The following is a 17,355-nucleotide window of genomic DNA, read 5'->3' as shown; positions in this document are numbered from 1 at the left end:
GGAGGCAGGGGGAGTGCAGTGTTGGTCTCCGTGCACAGTATTGGCATCTGTAGTAGGTTAATAGTTGGCAGGGAGCTTCAGCATCAAGTTATGAGGACCTGACCGAGGGGAGCAGACTGGCTGGGAAACCAAGCACAGCCCCCATTTTGCAAAGATCCAGAACAAAGCACAAGCTAAAATCCCCCAGAATAAGCATGGCACAGGCTCCCAGCACCAGGGCACAGGCAGCCAGGACATGGCAGGTGCAAAAATGCCCCGCCACTGAGCTCCTCTGCTCATTCTTCTCTTATCTAGGCTCAGGCCTGGCACCCAGTTATCTTCAGCAAGTAGAGGGCTACCCAGCCCAGGAGCCCAGGAGGCATGGCTGTAGGGACGGGAAGAATACAGGCTTGGTGCACTTCCTTCACAGCTGTGGTAGGTGGCCGTTTTATGCGGTCAGCACATCTGGAAAACGTTTAGGGCCCGTCAGTGTTCAGAGATAAACCCTGCCAGCCCACCTGTCAGGGCTGAGCTGTGTGCGGAAGCCCAGGTCACTGCTGTCCCAAGTTCGGTGGCCGTAGATGATTTGTAGTGGTCCTGTGTCCGACGTGCACGGTATGCTTTTCAATAACAATCAGTGGAAAACTTGGATCAAAACTCATCCGTGACTGACACAGACGGCATCTGCAAAGATCGTCTCTTGCAGCATTTAGCTTCCTGGGATATAAAAACCCAACCTGTAGTAAGGGTGTTTTTTCTTTTTTCTTTGGAGGGTCACGGACTTGTAAAGGAAGAAAAAAGTGACATTTCATTAAAAAAAAAAAAGTTTATCATGTTGTAAAGTAGTATTTTGTTTTGATTTTTTAGAAAAATTTCCTGTTTAAAGCATCATATTCATTTGATTGCTCTTTCATTATTATATGTACATACTGATTTATAAAGAATAAAAATGATATAAATAAATGGACCTTAGTTGCCTCATTTAGTTAACATCTTTTGACAGTGATGGTAAATGTAAGTAAAAGGTTGGAAATTTCACACAGTCCAGAAAGGTGTACTATGGTAACTGAGAGTTTCCTGTGATTCTCAGAAGTGTTATACAGAGGTATATACATATATATGTGTGTATATATATATATATAAAACCTATAAATAAGGGTGTGTGTGCGTGTTTGTGTGTGACACAGATTCCCACGGGCTCTCTCTTTTACCTGTGGTAATGTACATGTTTCAGTGCCACTCTCTCAATTTGTCCTCCCCTCTTCTCCCCTGGAGCCAGAGGTATTGTTTTTTGGGGGGCGGGGTGGGGGGAACATGTCATGTAGGTTGCCTAAAAATAAAATGCATTTAAACTGAAAAATAGGAGGGGGTGCTCAGCATACTGTAATTCTTTGCTTTTTAACCTAATCAAACCCAGAGGTCTTATCCTAGTGGCATGGACACATTTTTCTGATTCTTCTGAGGGGGTGTGTAGTATAACGTAATACGGGCTCACCATGATCACGCTAGTCCTCCAACGATAGACATTTTGTTTCTAGCATTTTTCTGTTCCGTACAGCGCTGCAGTGACCATGAACAAACTGATTCTCCAGATTACTTCTTCTGAAGGTCAGGGCATGTGTAATCCAGGCGCTGGCAAGTTGTTTTTCTGTTAAAGAGCCAGGTCACATTTTCAGCTTTGCAGCAGGCCACCCAGTCTCTTGTAACTACTTGCCTCTGCAGTTGTAGTGCCCCAGCAGCTCTAGTTGGAGAAACAGATTATAGTGTGTGCAGTGGAGTACTACCCAGCCATAAAAAGGAGCAGGGTTAGAAACTAGAAAAGCTAGAGATGAAATCCACCTTATTAGTAAAGTTTCCGTTTTTCCTTTCTCCATTCTGATGAATCATCCTGTGAGCCCCAGTTTGTAGATTTTTGGCTTCAGTTACAGTCCTGGCTTAAATTTCTCCCTCTTTTCCAACAGAAATGGAACCCAGGGAGAAGGCGATGTGGTTATATATATTGTTTTAACATTGATTATCCGGGATTGTGTAACGTAGGAATTTTCTGGTGTGCAATTTGGAAACAGCTGAACCGCTTCTGAGAAGTGCACAAACCAAGTTAGCTTGAGACCTTTGTGATTAATAAGATAGAACTATTTCTCTTAAAGCAAAGCCAGGGATTAAGGCTTTCTTAGGGTTAAGAGAACATTCGTCTTGCAACCAGGGATTTCAGTGTCTTTCTACCGGAACAAATGCTTTTTTTCAGATCTAGACACAGTATGAAAAATAAGACCCTTTGCAAGGTGCTTGGGAAAGTTCTAAGTGGTTCCCAAGTGGGGAGGCCTTTGTTCTGGAGGAACAAGCCTGACTTGAGGGGTGAATCGGAGGGGCGCTGGGCCCATCATTCACGGCTGGAGTAGGTCAGAGAGAAAAGTTCACATCTGGGTGTTACTGACCACCAAGCCCTTTCTCGTGGTCCTTTCAGAAGTGATATATTATCAAGCTTACCAAGAGCACAGACCTCTAGTGTAGATTTATTGGGGGAAAATACCCCTTGTCCACATGATAAAGTTATATATTTATTTTCTTTGAAACTCGGGGTAGGTAACATGTAAGGACTTTGTGCTAGTTATTTGAAGAAATACGCTAGCAAGTAATACTAGCTAAAGTGTTTAAATTTGCACATCACACAGTGCCTGGCATATAGTTTGTCAGTTGCCTGGTTGAATGAGAGACTTAGCATTTTTCCAAGGTCGGTGGCTATCATTGTATGTGAATGTGTGAAGGTGGTACAGTTTTTGCTTTGTAGCTGTGTGTTAAACTGTCCATGTAAGTCGGTGGCTTTTTTCTCTTTGTATGTGGCCTTTCACGATAAAAGTGTTTTTAAACATTGTAGGAGAAAATGTAAATGAAGTAATTACCATACATGGGGTTTGTTTCTTTTCAAGGTTTCTGGGTAATATGCTTCAGTTTGCCTTGTCAAGATGAAGCATAAACATGAGAGTGTTTGCTTGTCAACACATGGAATTTGGTAATTAATTTATATTTAGAAAACCTTTTCCAATTCTGAACGTTTTAGGGAACAGGGTTTCCAAGTGCATCTCACTAACAACCAGGAACAGCTGCTATGCTGTTTTCAGATGGCTTCGCTGTGACATCTGTGAAAACAGACAACTTCAGTAACTGAGTGCGCCTCAATCATGTGTCATGGAACAACATTCGATGCTGTAAGGGGGCCAGAGTGCCCCTGGAGTCGGACGGTATGCCCACCTGTACAAAAATACACTTGACTTCCACCTGAATTCTAAATGGACCTGTATTACATCACCAGTGGCTCAGTGGTAAAGAATTCGCCTACCAAGGCAGGAGATGTGGGTTCAGTCCCTGGGTTGGGAAGATCCCCTGGAGAAGGAAATGGCAACAGCCACAGTCTTCTTGCCTGGGAAACCCCATGGACAGAGGAGCCTGGTGGGCTCCAGGCTTAAGAGTCAGACATGACTTAGTGACTAAGCAACCACACAAGGGTTGAAAGTTGCACTTTAACAAGAAGTGTAAACTGTTGACACAGTACTTCATTTTGATTGGTACCTGCTTTACATTGGAGAATAAAAAGATGATTCCTTATCAATAAATCTGATTTGGAATGGGCATTTACAAATCTGGAATAGCCAACAATGATGGCTTACCTGGCAGCGTTGTTATGACCATTATTAGTCAAAATACAAAGGAAGTTCAGAGTCTATGCCGTTCATGCAAACGTGAAACAGAACTGAGAGTATTTGAGTGGGATGGGTTTGGGGAGGCAGGCGGGGAGCAGCACCTTTGCACCAACCATTTGGGTCTGTTCTCTTGCCAAAGTGTTCTCTGGATTTCTTTCACTCCCTCCCCTAACCCCAATCCTTCTGGGTCTGCATTTCACAGGAAAAGACAAGATCAATCTTTTAAAAATCAGCCAGTTAATTAAGGGAAATCATGGGACAGCTTCTTGTTTCGTAGCTGTTCAGATTAAATGTGGCAAAGGGGATTCTCTTTGACTCTTGTAAAACTCTTCTTAGTTTTTCCTAATAAAAAGCATTTGCTGGAGAGAAACCACGGACCCGGTTTTCCTTCCCTCAGTGCTTCCAATTAGGGATCTATTATCTCATTCCAGATAATTGGAAAAGGATATTCAAAATACTGCTCCGTGTAAATATGGCTTTTGCCTGCATTCTATTACTTAGGAGTTCCGAACACATCTGGAGCGAGGGCGGCCCCAAGGGCATTGAAGTGCGCTGTTTGGGTTGGCAGGGTGACATTAAAGTATATGCCAATTTGTAATGGCTTTTGGAAGCAGGCAGTTTTAAACTCTCCCTGAACTATTCCCCTGAGAAATTATTCAATTAAGTACAACTAAAATTAATGTTTAGCATTTTTTGTTTAAATAAAAGAGGCAGCTATAAAGGGAAATCTGTGGTTCATGCTTGTGGATTTTTGTTTTTTTTTGCTCTCAAATCCAGTGCTTGAGAAATAATTTAGTGGCCTGGAATTGGTGCATTTCCTAGAAGAGACCTAGGTTGCTGGGTCCTCTTTACCACTTTCACTCTGAACACGTCTCCATAGCTGCCTGGGCAGGTTTAGACACCTGGATGATTATTCAGTTTCCACATGTCCAGCACCAGCTGGGGAACCATGGGGAACATAGAGCCAGAAGGACTCCTCCGTCTGTCTTCCTTAGTGCTTCCCAGGCTTGAAATAGGCAGAAGTGATCATCTGAGGGTCTTGTTAAAATGCAGATTTCGATTCATTAGTTGTGAGGTGGGACCCGAGCTTCTGCAGGTCTGTTAAGTTCCCAGGAAATGATGCTCTGGCTGCTGGCCTGAGGGCCACACTTGGAGTAGCCAGGTTCTACGTAGTAGTGGGGTATACTTTGGGGGTTTGGTACCTAGACTTGACTTTGATTTCTAATTGGTGGCTTGTTGTATAGGTATGATTCTTGCTCTTCTTCTCAGTATATATTCTTACTTCTTTCTCAGAAGCCCTGGGTCTCCTGAGCCTTCTTAGGGTCCCCCTCCCTCCACCACCCAAAGACTGTTTTGGGAAATAAAAAGTCACTTTTGATTGATTGATCACAGGAGATAATAGCTTTGGTTCTTCTGTCGTGAATCTTCCTGGAGTCCAGAAACATTGTCTACCTGGTTTTCTCTGGTGTATCTCTTGGCAGTCATGTTATAAAGAAGGGGGTGGGGGGGAGTTGACCTGATGTTCTTTAGTCTCTTTCCCTATACACAGAGGCCAGAAGTCTGGTGTGTGAAAGGGTATATAAGTAAGTGTGGCTTTGCGATTTTTAACCAAACATTGTTACTTTCAAGGTTTGGCCCCTCAGGCCTTGAAGCCCAGGACCTTGATGATCAGCTTTCAAGGGGGGTCTGATTGGGACATGGTTAAAATCCACCCTGGGTGAAATCTCCTGAAAGACTGATTCATAACCCCAGGTGGTTCTTTGTCCTCATATGAGAGTATGCTCTAGGAAAGACTACAATATTTACATCTACTCGACTGGTTCATCCCTTGCTTGTGCTGAATGCTAATTTATAGTCAGAACTACCAGATAGAAAAAGATTGAAGCGTCCTTGTAGTGGCCACTACATACCCTCCTGATCGTCCCACCTGGTGTGCTGTCTCCTCCGCTCAGTGTGGTATCCACTAGGAATTCCTCACTCGACAATCTGTCCTTTGTTTTTTTCTCATTCTCTTTTTTACCTTGAAAGTATCCTTCTGTCAGTCTATCCTTTGTTTTTTCTATCTCAAAAAATCTCTCTGTAGAGTACAATTCTGATCATGTCACTTGCTTGCGGAAACCCTCCAGGGGTTCTTCTTTGCCTAAGCAGTGTTTCCAAGCCCTTCTGAAATTTTGTCGTATTCGTCTGTAGTGTTTCTTACTTAAAGTTTTTCTTTGGACTTAATTTTTCAAAATTTGATTTTTTATTTTTACCAAAGTAATATATTTTGATTAAAAAAATCAGAATTAAAAAAATGAAAATTAGAAGGCTTAGGAGAAGCAAGTCTTTTCCCCATCCGTCCTCCTCTCCTCAAAGTTTTATCAGCCAGAGGCATTGCTTCTAATTGTCTTAGTGATTTGAGTGTCAGTCTCTGTAGTACAATATCTGTATTTCAAAGTAATTCGCTCCTGTTTCTTTATGTTTTCAATCTTAGTCCCTGTCGACTTCCTCCTAAGGAAGATGTTAATTTAACCCACAGCAACCCCGTACATACACACTTCCCCTCTTCCCCGTTGCTCACACATTTCCATTAAATCAGTGTTGATGGAATCGTGACTACATAAATGTTCATGACCGAGCCACCCACGGTGGGAACCAGAATGAGGCATTATTTGATTACACCCTTTCCCTCTGAAGTCGCTAATTGCCTCTTTGGTTGTTTGTTTACTTAGTTGTCTTTCCTGATGCTTTTTCATCTTCCCCTCACCTCCACCGCTGACAGAATTGTGACATTCCTTTCAGTAATGGACAAACTCTGTCGGTAGCTATCTTCGTCTGTCCCAGCTACTGTAACAGGAATCAGAACTGTTATTGCTGTCCTGATTTCTGAAAACTTTCTTATTTTCTGAAAGTTTCTATTCTACCTTGGTGTAGTTTTATAGATGCATGGCCTGCTAACTCTCTAAGGAGGTGTGTGTACTTGTTTCATTTGCTCCAAGAATAAAATAGAATGCAGAGTCTATCAACATATTGTATAAAATTGGGATGTTTTCCATTTTCAGCAGTTCTGTAATTGATGGGACTCGCCCACCCCCAATTTTTAGTTGTTCTGTGCTTCATAAAGGACTTTGCACTTGGATTTCTTTCCTGTACTTGGAGAGTTTAAACATACATATAAAATAAAACACAAAGTTTATTTAAAATGCGTGCATAATCAGATAGCAAAGATACATGGGCGAACTGTGGCTCCAGGTGACCCGTCTGTAGGTACCTGCCTAGAACCTTTACCCCCCGCTTTAAAAATGGAGACACACGCTTCAGATAGATCCAGAGTGTGAAAACTGGCTGGAATAAAGGGAGGTAACTTTTTTGCAAAGGAGGAATGTTCCCTTCTAAAGGGGAAATGTGTTTCTTCAAGTTATTTGTTTCTTTTAAAACAAGAGTATGTGGTTAACTTCAGTTTTCTGACTGATAGGTGTCATGGCACCAGATCTCTCAGACTCTATGTCTTAACCCACTCTCTGGGCTTCATAAGACATCTTCTATGAGAAAGGGACATGCAGAGAAATCAAGGTGATGTTCCGCTGGAATGGGAAAAATGCAGACTATGTTTAGTCTGGAGGTAGACAGAGACCTGAAATTTGAGACATAGGAGGCATGAGCTACCAAGCAAAGCTTTTGAATTGAAATGCAGAGACCCGTCTCCGAGTCCTACTGCTTATTCATAAGGTAGCTTAGACAAGTTGCATGATCTGTGTGGGCCTGTTTGGACATCTGTAAAATACTCTGTTTCCCTGTCTATCTTCCAGGATTGTCAGGAGGATTGGATGAGATAATACATGATTACAGTACATTAAAACTGTATTACCCTCATCATAAGTATTTTTAGAACTCTTCTTCATTTGTAGGAAATCAGACTGAAACAGGAATGGAAGCCCTAACTTAGAAGTAATGCCACTTTATGGATTTCATAAAAAGCTTGTCTCTTTTTGTTGAGCTCTCAGAGCAAGAACCAAAGAATGACGTTTAAGACTTTCTCCATCTCTCCCATTTTCTTTTTGGACTTATCTGCTTTGTTCTTACCGTGTTCTGAAAACTTCAGCGTGCTCTGAATAGTCAGCAGCTGGGGCAGATACGGAAGCACAAGGCTGTGATCCTATTAGCAGTTTTGAGTCTAAGAGGAAAAGGAACTGCTCAGGCCGGCAGATCCTACTGGGTTTGAGACGTAGGCTCTTTCTCAAAGGGAGCAAAAGTCTAATGGTCTGGGTCTAGATATTTCACGAGAGACTGTCAGGATGCGTAAGTGACAGAATGGAGCTAGGTAAAAAATGTCCACGATTCCCTGTAATCACTTGTAAGAGGGGAAATGTGGGCAGTGATCTTGGCTCCCTGTTGGAGGTTACATTCTCAACCAAAGTTGTGACATTAGATCATCCTGATTATGACCAACATCCAGCATCACAACAGGTAAGAACAGTACATTTTTATAACAGTTACAAAATAAGATTTCATAGTTTTATAGCATTTAAATAATTCCACCGACTACACAAGAAGCCATACGTTACTACAAGATATATACACAGCATAAAGAAACACTCGACTGGATCATGGATTTGGCTCAAGGAACTCACATATTCATTGTACTAAGTAATAAACGTTTACTTAACAATAGTTTAGAAGACGTTTATAGGAAAAACTTGAATGATCTCATCTTCAAACAAAGCAAAACAAAACAGTCTTGGAACTTTTGCTCTGCTGTCCCCTTTTCCTTTCTGAATGTTAGGAAAAAGTCCCTGAAACAGGGTAGATTACAAGTAAGGGATGTTGCTTCCTACATTTACAGTACAGCTAGATGCTCATATCACAGTCTGCTTTCCTTCCTGGAATCCCCAGCCTCCTACATGATTCTTTTTTTTTTTTTTTTTTAGTTTACATTCATTAAGGTTCACTGTTTATTTATTTGGCTGTGCCAGATCTTAGTTTCGGCATGCGGCATCTTTAGTTATAGCAAGTGAGATCTATTTTGAGTTGCATCATGCGAGCTCTTACTTGCAGCATGTGGGATCGAGTTCCCTGTCCAGATACTGAACTCAAGCCCCCTGCATTGGGAGCCACTGGACCACCAGGGAAGTTCACTCTTTGTGCCGTAAAGTTCTGTGCGTCTCGACAAATGCATGATGTCGCATATCCATCATTACATATCGTACAGAATTTTGTACTCCCTAAAAATCCTCTACGCTTTTCCTGTTCATACTTCTCTTCTTCCCGAACTCCTGGCCAACACGGATCATTATATTCTGTTTATAGTTTTACCTTTTCCAGGATGTCGTGTAATTGGATTCATACAGTCTGTAGCCTTTTTATTCAAGGTGCACAAAAACGTGTTGATTATTTTGAAATCATTTAGTCAGAGCTGAGCCATGTTGTCACCAGGATTCCAGTTTTCTGAAATAATAGGAAGTGTATTCTTATTGTCACTTTATTTGCTATAGCAAAGATTCTGATAACTTTTTTTTTTAAGTACATTTTTTTTTTCTTGAAGGGCTAGGAAAATGGGTGAGGTCTATATTTTTAGCCCTATTATAGAGTTGTTTAATGCCTAACTTAAGATGTTATGCTTTTAGCATCGTGTCTTCAAATTAGGACTGATAGCATCTTCTCGGAGCTCTGTGGTTGTTGTTTTTTTTTTTTTTTTTTTAGTGACTTAAAATGTCATGTTTCTCTACTATTGTTAATATTTAAAAATTAAAAGAATTTTCTGGGATTATCAGGATGACTAGTGTATTGTTTTGCCATGCGATTCTAGCTCACGTTTGTGATTGTCTTAGAAGTCCTTGGCTGGTGGGAAAAAGACAGTATACTTAATACGTCATGATATATTTGCTTCCAAGAAAAGGCCAAAGGCTGTCACTGTGCTGTGTCTAAAGGATGTCTCCACCGCTGGAATAAAGAACAGCAGGACAACCCCAAAGGACCTATACTTTAGTCTGTATCATCTTCACGTTTCAAGCAGTAATTTACTACTCACAAAACAAGCTTCCTCTGTCAGCATGAAATTAATGGTCGTTAAAATAGAATTTTAGTTTTCTATTTTTAATATGAATTTATATTTTTGGAGCTACGGAATAAAGAGCTATAAACACAAAGAATATATCCCATCATTGATGTTTATAGTTAAATAATTTAAATAGAATAAACATATTAATACTGTGGGGTATAGAAGAAGTTTCTAAATTTTCTAACAAACTAGATACAACTCAAAATTAGAAAACAGTGACTTACAGTACCTGGCAAGTTTTCAGTAAATATTAGGAGTTGTCATTTTGGTTTCAGGTAATAGGAACTTTCAGATAATAGTGACAGACTCGTGTCTTCTGGCTGCCTTCTCTTGCCCACGCTTGAGCTGCACTCGGTCCTGCAAATCAGGGAAATTGCCCCCTTTCTTCCCTTCCCTCCTGCGCCCAAAGTGCCTTTCAGCACAGCGCACAGCAGTGGACCGTGCCAGCCCACAGACCCGGTGGATGCCGCCTCTTTCCTGAAGCGCTTGCGTGGGGGACTTCGCTCTCCTCGGGGCGTTGCTCTGTTTTTGGTTTTGATCTTCCCTCCTCCTCTGCCTTTAGGGTTTTGTTCCTCTTGCTCTTTAAATGCTGGCGTTCTCTAATATTGTCCCTCCGTTACCTACCCTTCTCTTCTTGTTCGTTGTGTCTTGTTTAATTTGAATTTTTCAGGTAACATTACAGAAAAACCATGTATGCTTGGGTAGTGCTGTACTTTTAACACATGTATAGATGAGTCTAACCGCTGCCACACGCAGGGGACCCAGAGCGGCTCCATCATCCGCTGGTCCCCTCCCCCGTCCCTCAGCCTTGGTGGTGACCAGCTGCTCTGTTCTCCGTCAGCATAGTTTTATCTTTTGGAGACTGTCATGTAAGTGGAATCATACATGTGAACTTCTGTAGTATTCCACCGTGCTATTGAGCCCATCCAGTGAGTTTTTCTAATTTGATTTCTTGTATTTTTCAGCTTCACTGTTCACATTTGGCTCTTTTCTGATTTCTGGGGTTTAAAAAAAAAAAAAAATATATATATATATATATATATTTTTTTTTTTGGCGAAATCATATCTTCATGTGATTCAAGAGTGTTCACCTTTACTCGTTAGGTCATTTTTATTTTAACTGCTTTAAAGTTTTTGTCAGATAATTCCAGTGGCCGTGTTATCTCAGCATTGCATCTGTGGGCTCTGTTTTCTCGTGCATCTTGAGATTTTCCGGTACTTCACAGGCTGAGTGATTTTGGATTTGATCTTGGACATTTTGATTACTATATGATGAGACTCTGGTTCTTATTTAAAAGGAAAATTTATTATTTACTTGGCTATTATTTCTTCCTTTCCTGTATCTCTGCCCCTCTTATTTTTTTCTTCCACGTTTTGCCCTCTTTAATCTTTTCCTGTGACTCCTGGGAGATTATTCCAGTTTATTTTCCAACTGAATCTTTCATTTAGATTACAGTCTGCCTAACTGTTTCACTGTGGTTTTTAATTTGACAAGTGTGTCTCTACCTGGAGCCCTGTCTGTAGTAACTTAGGTCAGTCCCTCATTGTGGCTCTCTGTTGTGTTGCATTGATTTAGTGTCTTTTTGAATCTTGTTTTTTAAAAAGAGAAACCTCAAGAAACTGGTTTCTCTTTTTCTGGAAAGAATTCTCTTTTCTAGCACAGAATGGGTGAGGGAAGGGGAGAGGGTGCTCCTTCTGTATTCACACCCGTTGGCTGTTAGCTCGTCTGGACACACGGGTCAGTGTCTTTTGTTAGAAGTCGGGAAGGGCCCTAATCTTGGCATAGGTCTCTGTCACACATGTTACAGCCCAGTTGAGGGAAGACTGAAAGGTCATTGGGTTGATGGTGAGGAGGAAGACGGAAGGGAGCCTGTGCCTCCTGCCCAGCCTGGCCCACCTGTCCCTGCTTAAGATGCGAGCAGGTACAGCCAGGGAGCTTTCTCCTAGGCCTCCAAGGCCGAATTTTTCCCAGAGGCTCCGCGTGGGTGGGCAGTAACTCCCCACCCTAGGGCGCCATGGCCGATGTGTTACTTTTCCTTTGCTGTGTCACAGGTTGATCTCTCCTGTTCTGTCTCCTTAACCCCTTTCCTAGGGTTAGGGTTTCCTAGAGTACAGAAAAGTGTACTGTTAGATGTTATCATCCACCCCATGTTTAGTTTCCACGATAGGAATAAAGGGAGTTAAATTAATGCCCTCAAGAAAAGCTCTTTATTCACTGTTTGTTGTTTGTTTGTTTTAATGCTTGTCTTCAAATGTCATTAGCGATACAAGCTAAAGGCATCACATAATGACTTTGTAAGTGCCAGCATCCACTGTGAGTGCCAAAAGATACCAAACTTATCTGAAGATATGCAGTACACTTCTTGCACTAATATGGAATTTACTGAGACTGTAACTGAGTATAGAAAAATTGAAGATAATTAGATTCAGCTCTGTTGGCACTGTGTAATATTTCTTGCTGCTCTTTGATTCAGTTTTGCATCACACTTCCTATTGTCCATTTTTTCCCCTTCTGTGTTGGAATGGCACTTGGTATCTCGAGTTAATACCCAATAGAAACATAAGTTCCTTCTTGAAACCAAATGCAAATAATTACCAAGAATCAAAATATCAGTTGCCATTTGGAGGCTGTACTGTCAGGAATCTGAAAGAGTCAGCTGGTTGTTTCTTAACCTGTGTTCTGAAACCTGTATTTAATTTGCTCATAACAGTCTGTGGTTGGGGAAATTCCCCCCTTAGAAGCTGCTAGGCTGCAAGGTGGGAATTCCCCCAGGCGCCTTACCCTTGGAAATCTCCTTCTGAGGTCATATTAAGAAGTGAGTTCAATTAAATCAACCCACAGTGGCAGTGCAGACCTCTTAAAAACTAACTTGGCAGTGTGTTTCAAAGTCCACGGGGTAGTCATGATCACACTTAATTGACTTAAAGAAACAACAGAGAGGAAGGCAGATGATCATGGAGGAAAGAATTCATTGACTCATGATGTAGAAATACAGAAGCATTCTCAGTACCCCACAATAGGCTATTTTTAATGAATGTTTATTTTAATGGAATGAATATTTTGTAACCATTAGAAATTATAACCATGAAGACTGTATAACAACATGAAAGCATACAAATGATATGTTAACAGGGGGCAGAAGGCTCATATATTGCAATTATATGAAAGTATGTATGTTTATGTCAAACCTTAGAAGGGAATCCATAGAAGATACTTTTCCATCTCTCATTTATAAACTTGCTATTATATAATTTTTTATCAGTTAAAAATAAAGGTTTTTTTCTTTTTTTTTTTTGGAAAGCAAACAAACTGGTAATCAGATGAGGTTTGCCAGCCAAGATGTTTGGTCTAAGGTGAGAACATTAACCCATTCAGTGTTGACTACTGGTTTTTATTTAGTTAATCTTCTACTAGTTTTTTATTTACCTCTAAGTTATGAATATTTATAATTCCAATGAGAGCTCTGTCCAGAAACCCAGTTAACATGTAACAACTGACATATTTAGTAACTGACAAGGAATATTATCACTTGACTTTCTTATGGTGCTATAAGCTTATTAAGTCTCAATTTTATATTACATATTGTGACTTTCAGAGAAGGCAATGGCAACCCACTCCAGTACTCTTGCCTGGAAAATCCCATGGACGGAGGAGCCTGGTAGGCTACAGTCCATGGGGTCGCGAAGAGTCAGACACGACTGAGCAACTTCACTTTCACTTTTCACTTTCATGCACTGGAGAAGGAAATGGCAACCTACTCTAGTATCCTTGCCTGGAGAATCCCAGGGACAGGAGCCTGGTGGGCTGCCGTCTATGGGGTTGCACAGAGTCGGACATGACTGATGTGATTTAGTAGCAGTATTGTGACTTTAAAACATATCATGCAGGGATTCTCCTGGTGGTTCAGTGATTAAAACTCCATGTTTTGAATGCAGGGGATTCAGGTTCAATCCCTGGTTGGGGAACTAAGGTCCCACAAGCAATAAATAAATAAATCTTTTTGCTTTTTCCCCCATGTCTTACTAAATAGTGTGGGACTTAAAATGTTCAATAGCAAGTTGCCAGAGAAGATTATTTTTGCCTTTTTTTGTTATATAGGTTATTTAGGAATGGTTTCCTTAACATTTTTTTTTCATCTTCTGTCACGTGATCTTTCATCCTGATGAAAGATTCCTTTTTATCTCTGATCATACTCCTTGACTTGAAATCGATCTGATCCATATTGATACAGCTGTGCCAGCTTTCTCACACAGACAAGTTCTGTACCTTATATTTGAAGTTATTGTGAAGGCATATAGTTGAGTAGTGTGGTTTTTTATTATTTTTGAATCTTGTCTGACATTCTTTATCTTTCAGTTGAGAAGTTGGTCCATTTACATTTAATGTATTGACGGATACAGTTGGGTTTAAGTCTGCCATCTAGGTTACGGCCTTTTGTCCTGTGTTCTCTGTATCTCCTTTCTTGCCTCTTTTGGGTAAATCATGCATATTTGGTATTCAATTTTATTCCCTCTATTGATTTTTTTAAAGCTATTCCTCTTGGTGGTGGTTATATGGTGGTGGGTGTGTGTTTGGTGTTTTGTTTTTAAGTTATTGCTTTAGAACTCTGCTGTTTAACACATTATTGATGAGAGACATATTAATACATCTTTTTTTACCCAACCATTATCGACATGTCAATATTATTTACATAACAAATTACTGGCCACAGATATTAATTCTTCAAAATAATCCCCTGGTCAATAATGAGTTAATAATCACTAGTCACATATGGCTATTGAAATTAACTGAAATATGAAAAAATAAGTCCCTGACTAGAGTTTGGAGAATGGATTGAAGGGATTGAGGAACAGAAACAGGAAGGTAAGTTAGGACAATTTTAGAAACATTGGAAACTTTTTGTGAGGTATTACTAACAGAGTTAAAGAGAAATGGTAGGATTGAAGGATAATAGGGAGGTGGAATCAACAAGAATGGCTAACAAATGAAATGTCGAATGAAGGTCATGTGACTCCTAAGATTTCCTTCTTAGGCAAGCAAATGAATGATGGTACCATTCCTTAATTGAGGCAGGGAAGATAGGGGAGTCAGATTTGGGGGAAGATGAGGAGTTTTGTTTTGGAGACCTTGCGAGACAGATATTTGTAGGAATTTCAAGGTGGAGATAAGTAGTAAGCAGTTGGCTACGTGAGTCAAGGATTTTTGGAGAGCTGTGTAGGGCAGAAATTTTCTTTTTAAAAAAATTTAAATATTTTTTAAAATTAAGTTATTTAATTTAAATAGTTTTAAATGAAAATAGACTAGAAATATACAGAACTCTGGGGATCACCAACATTTAAGAGGAAGAGGACTCCTCTGGTGGTCTGCCTGCCCCAGTGTGGGGGACAGGTTCGATCCCAGGTCCAGGAAGATTCCACATACCTTGGGGCAGTTAAAGCCTGTGTGCCACAACTACTGAAGCCCACCCATGTACCTAGAGCCTGTGCTCCCCAGCAGGAGAAGACAATGAGAATCCCTAGGGAGTAACAACCAGAGCGTAGCCCCCCCGCCCTGCCCTGCCATCGCCACAACTAGGGAGAGCCTGCATGCAGCAACTAAGACCCAGTGCAGACAAAAATAAATACACACATATTTTTTTAAAATGAGGAAGAAGACACTCTAGGCAGAGCTTATAGATAGTTGAGAGAAAACTAGGAGAGAATATATCCTTGAATACAAGGAAATAGTTGTGAATGGATGGTTAAATAATAGTGACCGGTTTACTAGGCAGATGTTGTGTAGATAATATTTTACAAATTTGGCTTAGATCCACTTTTCTAAGAAGCAGCAAGTTATTCAGTGCTTTGAAATTATTCAGTGCTTTGATCATTTATACTCCAGTCATTCATTCCTTTTATCTTTTAGTATCTATCCTGTCTTGCTGTGTATTAGGCACTCTGCTAGGGATAGGAGCTACAGAGGTAAGAGTTAGTGTCCATCATCCTCTTCCTGTAAAAGAAAGACATGCAAACATATCTGTTGTTTACTTGCTAAATCATGTCCACAACCACAAATAAAGAGGAAGGGAGGGAAGGAGGGAAGAACGAGAACCACAATTAAAAAAAAAAAAAAAGCATGTAGAGCTCATCATAAGAAATTCAGGCAATTCAGAAAATAAAGGCAAGATCATCAAGGACCCCACCACTGAGAAATAATCGTTATTAACATCAGGTTAACACTGTCTGGATACATCTTTAAAGGTTGGTACATATAAAAGGAGGAATGGAAATAATTTTACCTAATTAGGGTTATACTATATGTGCTAATTTAAATGGTAAGTGCTTAATCTCACTTTTAAAAGATAATCGTAAAAAAATAAAGTTCACATGAAGAATTCTTTCTAAGAGGTGGTAATTGCTAAAAGATCCATCTAAGATTAACAGAAACATAGCATAACACATTGAAGCCTTGGTTATTTTTACAAAGCTGTAAGTGTGTGTCTTACTTTCCAGCAGCCTGATATGACTGTACTGTCAGTGATGAAGAAATTAACACCTTAGTTTCTTTTCACCGTCCTCCCCGTGTTCCTCCGCTACCAACTGCTTCCTAATCTTCACCTTTCATTCCACTGTCCCTGTTCATAACATCTGTCTACTCCTCTGTAACCTGATCCATAGATTTGTTTATTCTCAGCTCCACTTATTTGATTCCGTGCTTACCGTCATCTCTTTGCCTCTGGCTTCTCCAGCCCAGAGTTGTGTTATTTTTTTTCGCCTCTCAGTTGGCTAGACTTCATCATCAAGAAGCTTTCTTAAGAAGGGCCCCAGTGGTCCCCGAAGTCGTCTATACCGTCTGTCTGCCACCTTTATGCTCAGATGACAACTTGGCTGGGCATAAATTTGTTGGGTCATGCTTTCTTTCCCCTGAACTTTTGACATTTCTCCTCTGTCTCCTGAAATTATGTTGAACTTTTTTTTTTCCCCCTTAACTGCTCCTTCCCTCTCTAACTGCCCCCCGACCATCAGTGAATCAGAATTGCAGTTCTCAGAGAAATGGAAGTTCTTTAAAACCATCTCACACACTGCAGTTGAGAGAATTATTACTAGGAAGGCCCACCACAGCTATGAGACTCTGATGTGAGCCAAGGTATTTTTGGAGTGTTAACCATGCATCTTTGTTTTCCTTTATAGAGATAATTGATGACCTTGCCAACCTGGTGGAGAATACCGATGAGAAACTCCGCACTGAAACCAGGCGTGTGAATCTGGTGGACAGGAAGTCCACGTCTTGCGGTAAGAGACTGCTGTAGTTACGGCTCTTGCTTCTCTCGTTGCTTGCGGATAAGCTTCTCACGTTTGGTCTGATTTTACCGCGGGGATCCGCTTGCTCTTCGAATACATGCAGTTTCATGTGATGAAACGCTGAAATTTCTAGAAGATTCCTACATCTTGGTGAAAACGAAGTGAATTGTTACAAGTACAGGGAAAATAGGATGCATTGTTAATTTCCTTTTCTTAATTAAAAATAAGAAACTTTCCTCAGTGCTTACTGAGAATAATAGTTTGAGAAATTGTATGATGTCATGCAGACTGGTGGTGGTAGATCTCATGGGTTTTACAGGCCACCTTGCTTGTTTTGTGCCTTGTTTTTTTAGTCACAAG

The 17,355-nt window shown here is 40.6% G+C and overlaps 1 protein-coding gene across 1 annotated transcript in view; it reads left to right on the top strand.

The window, feature by feature from the left end:
- Positions 1-17,355, top strand: part of STX8 (syntaxin 8) — a 199,445-nt gene that overhangs the window by 99,727 nt on the left and 82,363 nt on the right. Inside the window, exon 7 of the mRNA XM_068978553.1 lies at positions 16,885-16,986. Coding sequence (XP_068834654.1) covers positions 16,885-16,986 — 102 coding nt within the window. The remainder of the gene's footprint in view (positions 1-16,884; positions 16,987-17,355) is intronic.

The sequence above is a fragment of the Capricornis sumatraensis genome, chromosome 8 (genome assembly GCF_032405125.1).
Source record: "Capricornis sumatraensis isolate serow.1 chromosome 8, serow.2, whole genome shotgun sequence".
Lineage (NCBI taxonomy): Eukaryota > Metazoa > Chordata > Mammalia > Artiodactyla > Bovidae > Capricornis > Capricornis sumatraensis.
The sequence above is the reverse complement of the archived record's forward strand: the minus strand, read 5'-3'. Positions and strand labels throughout refer to the sequence as shown.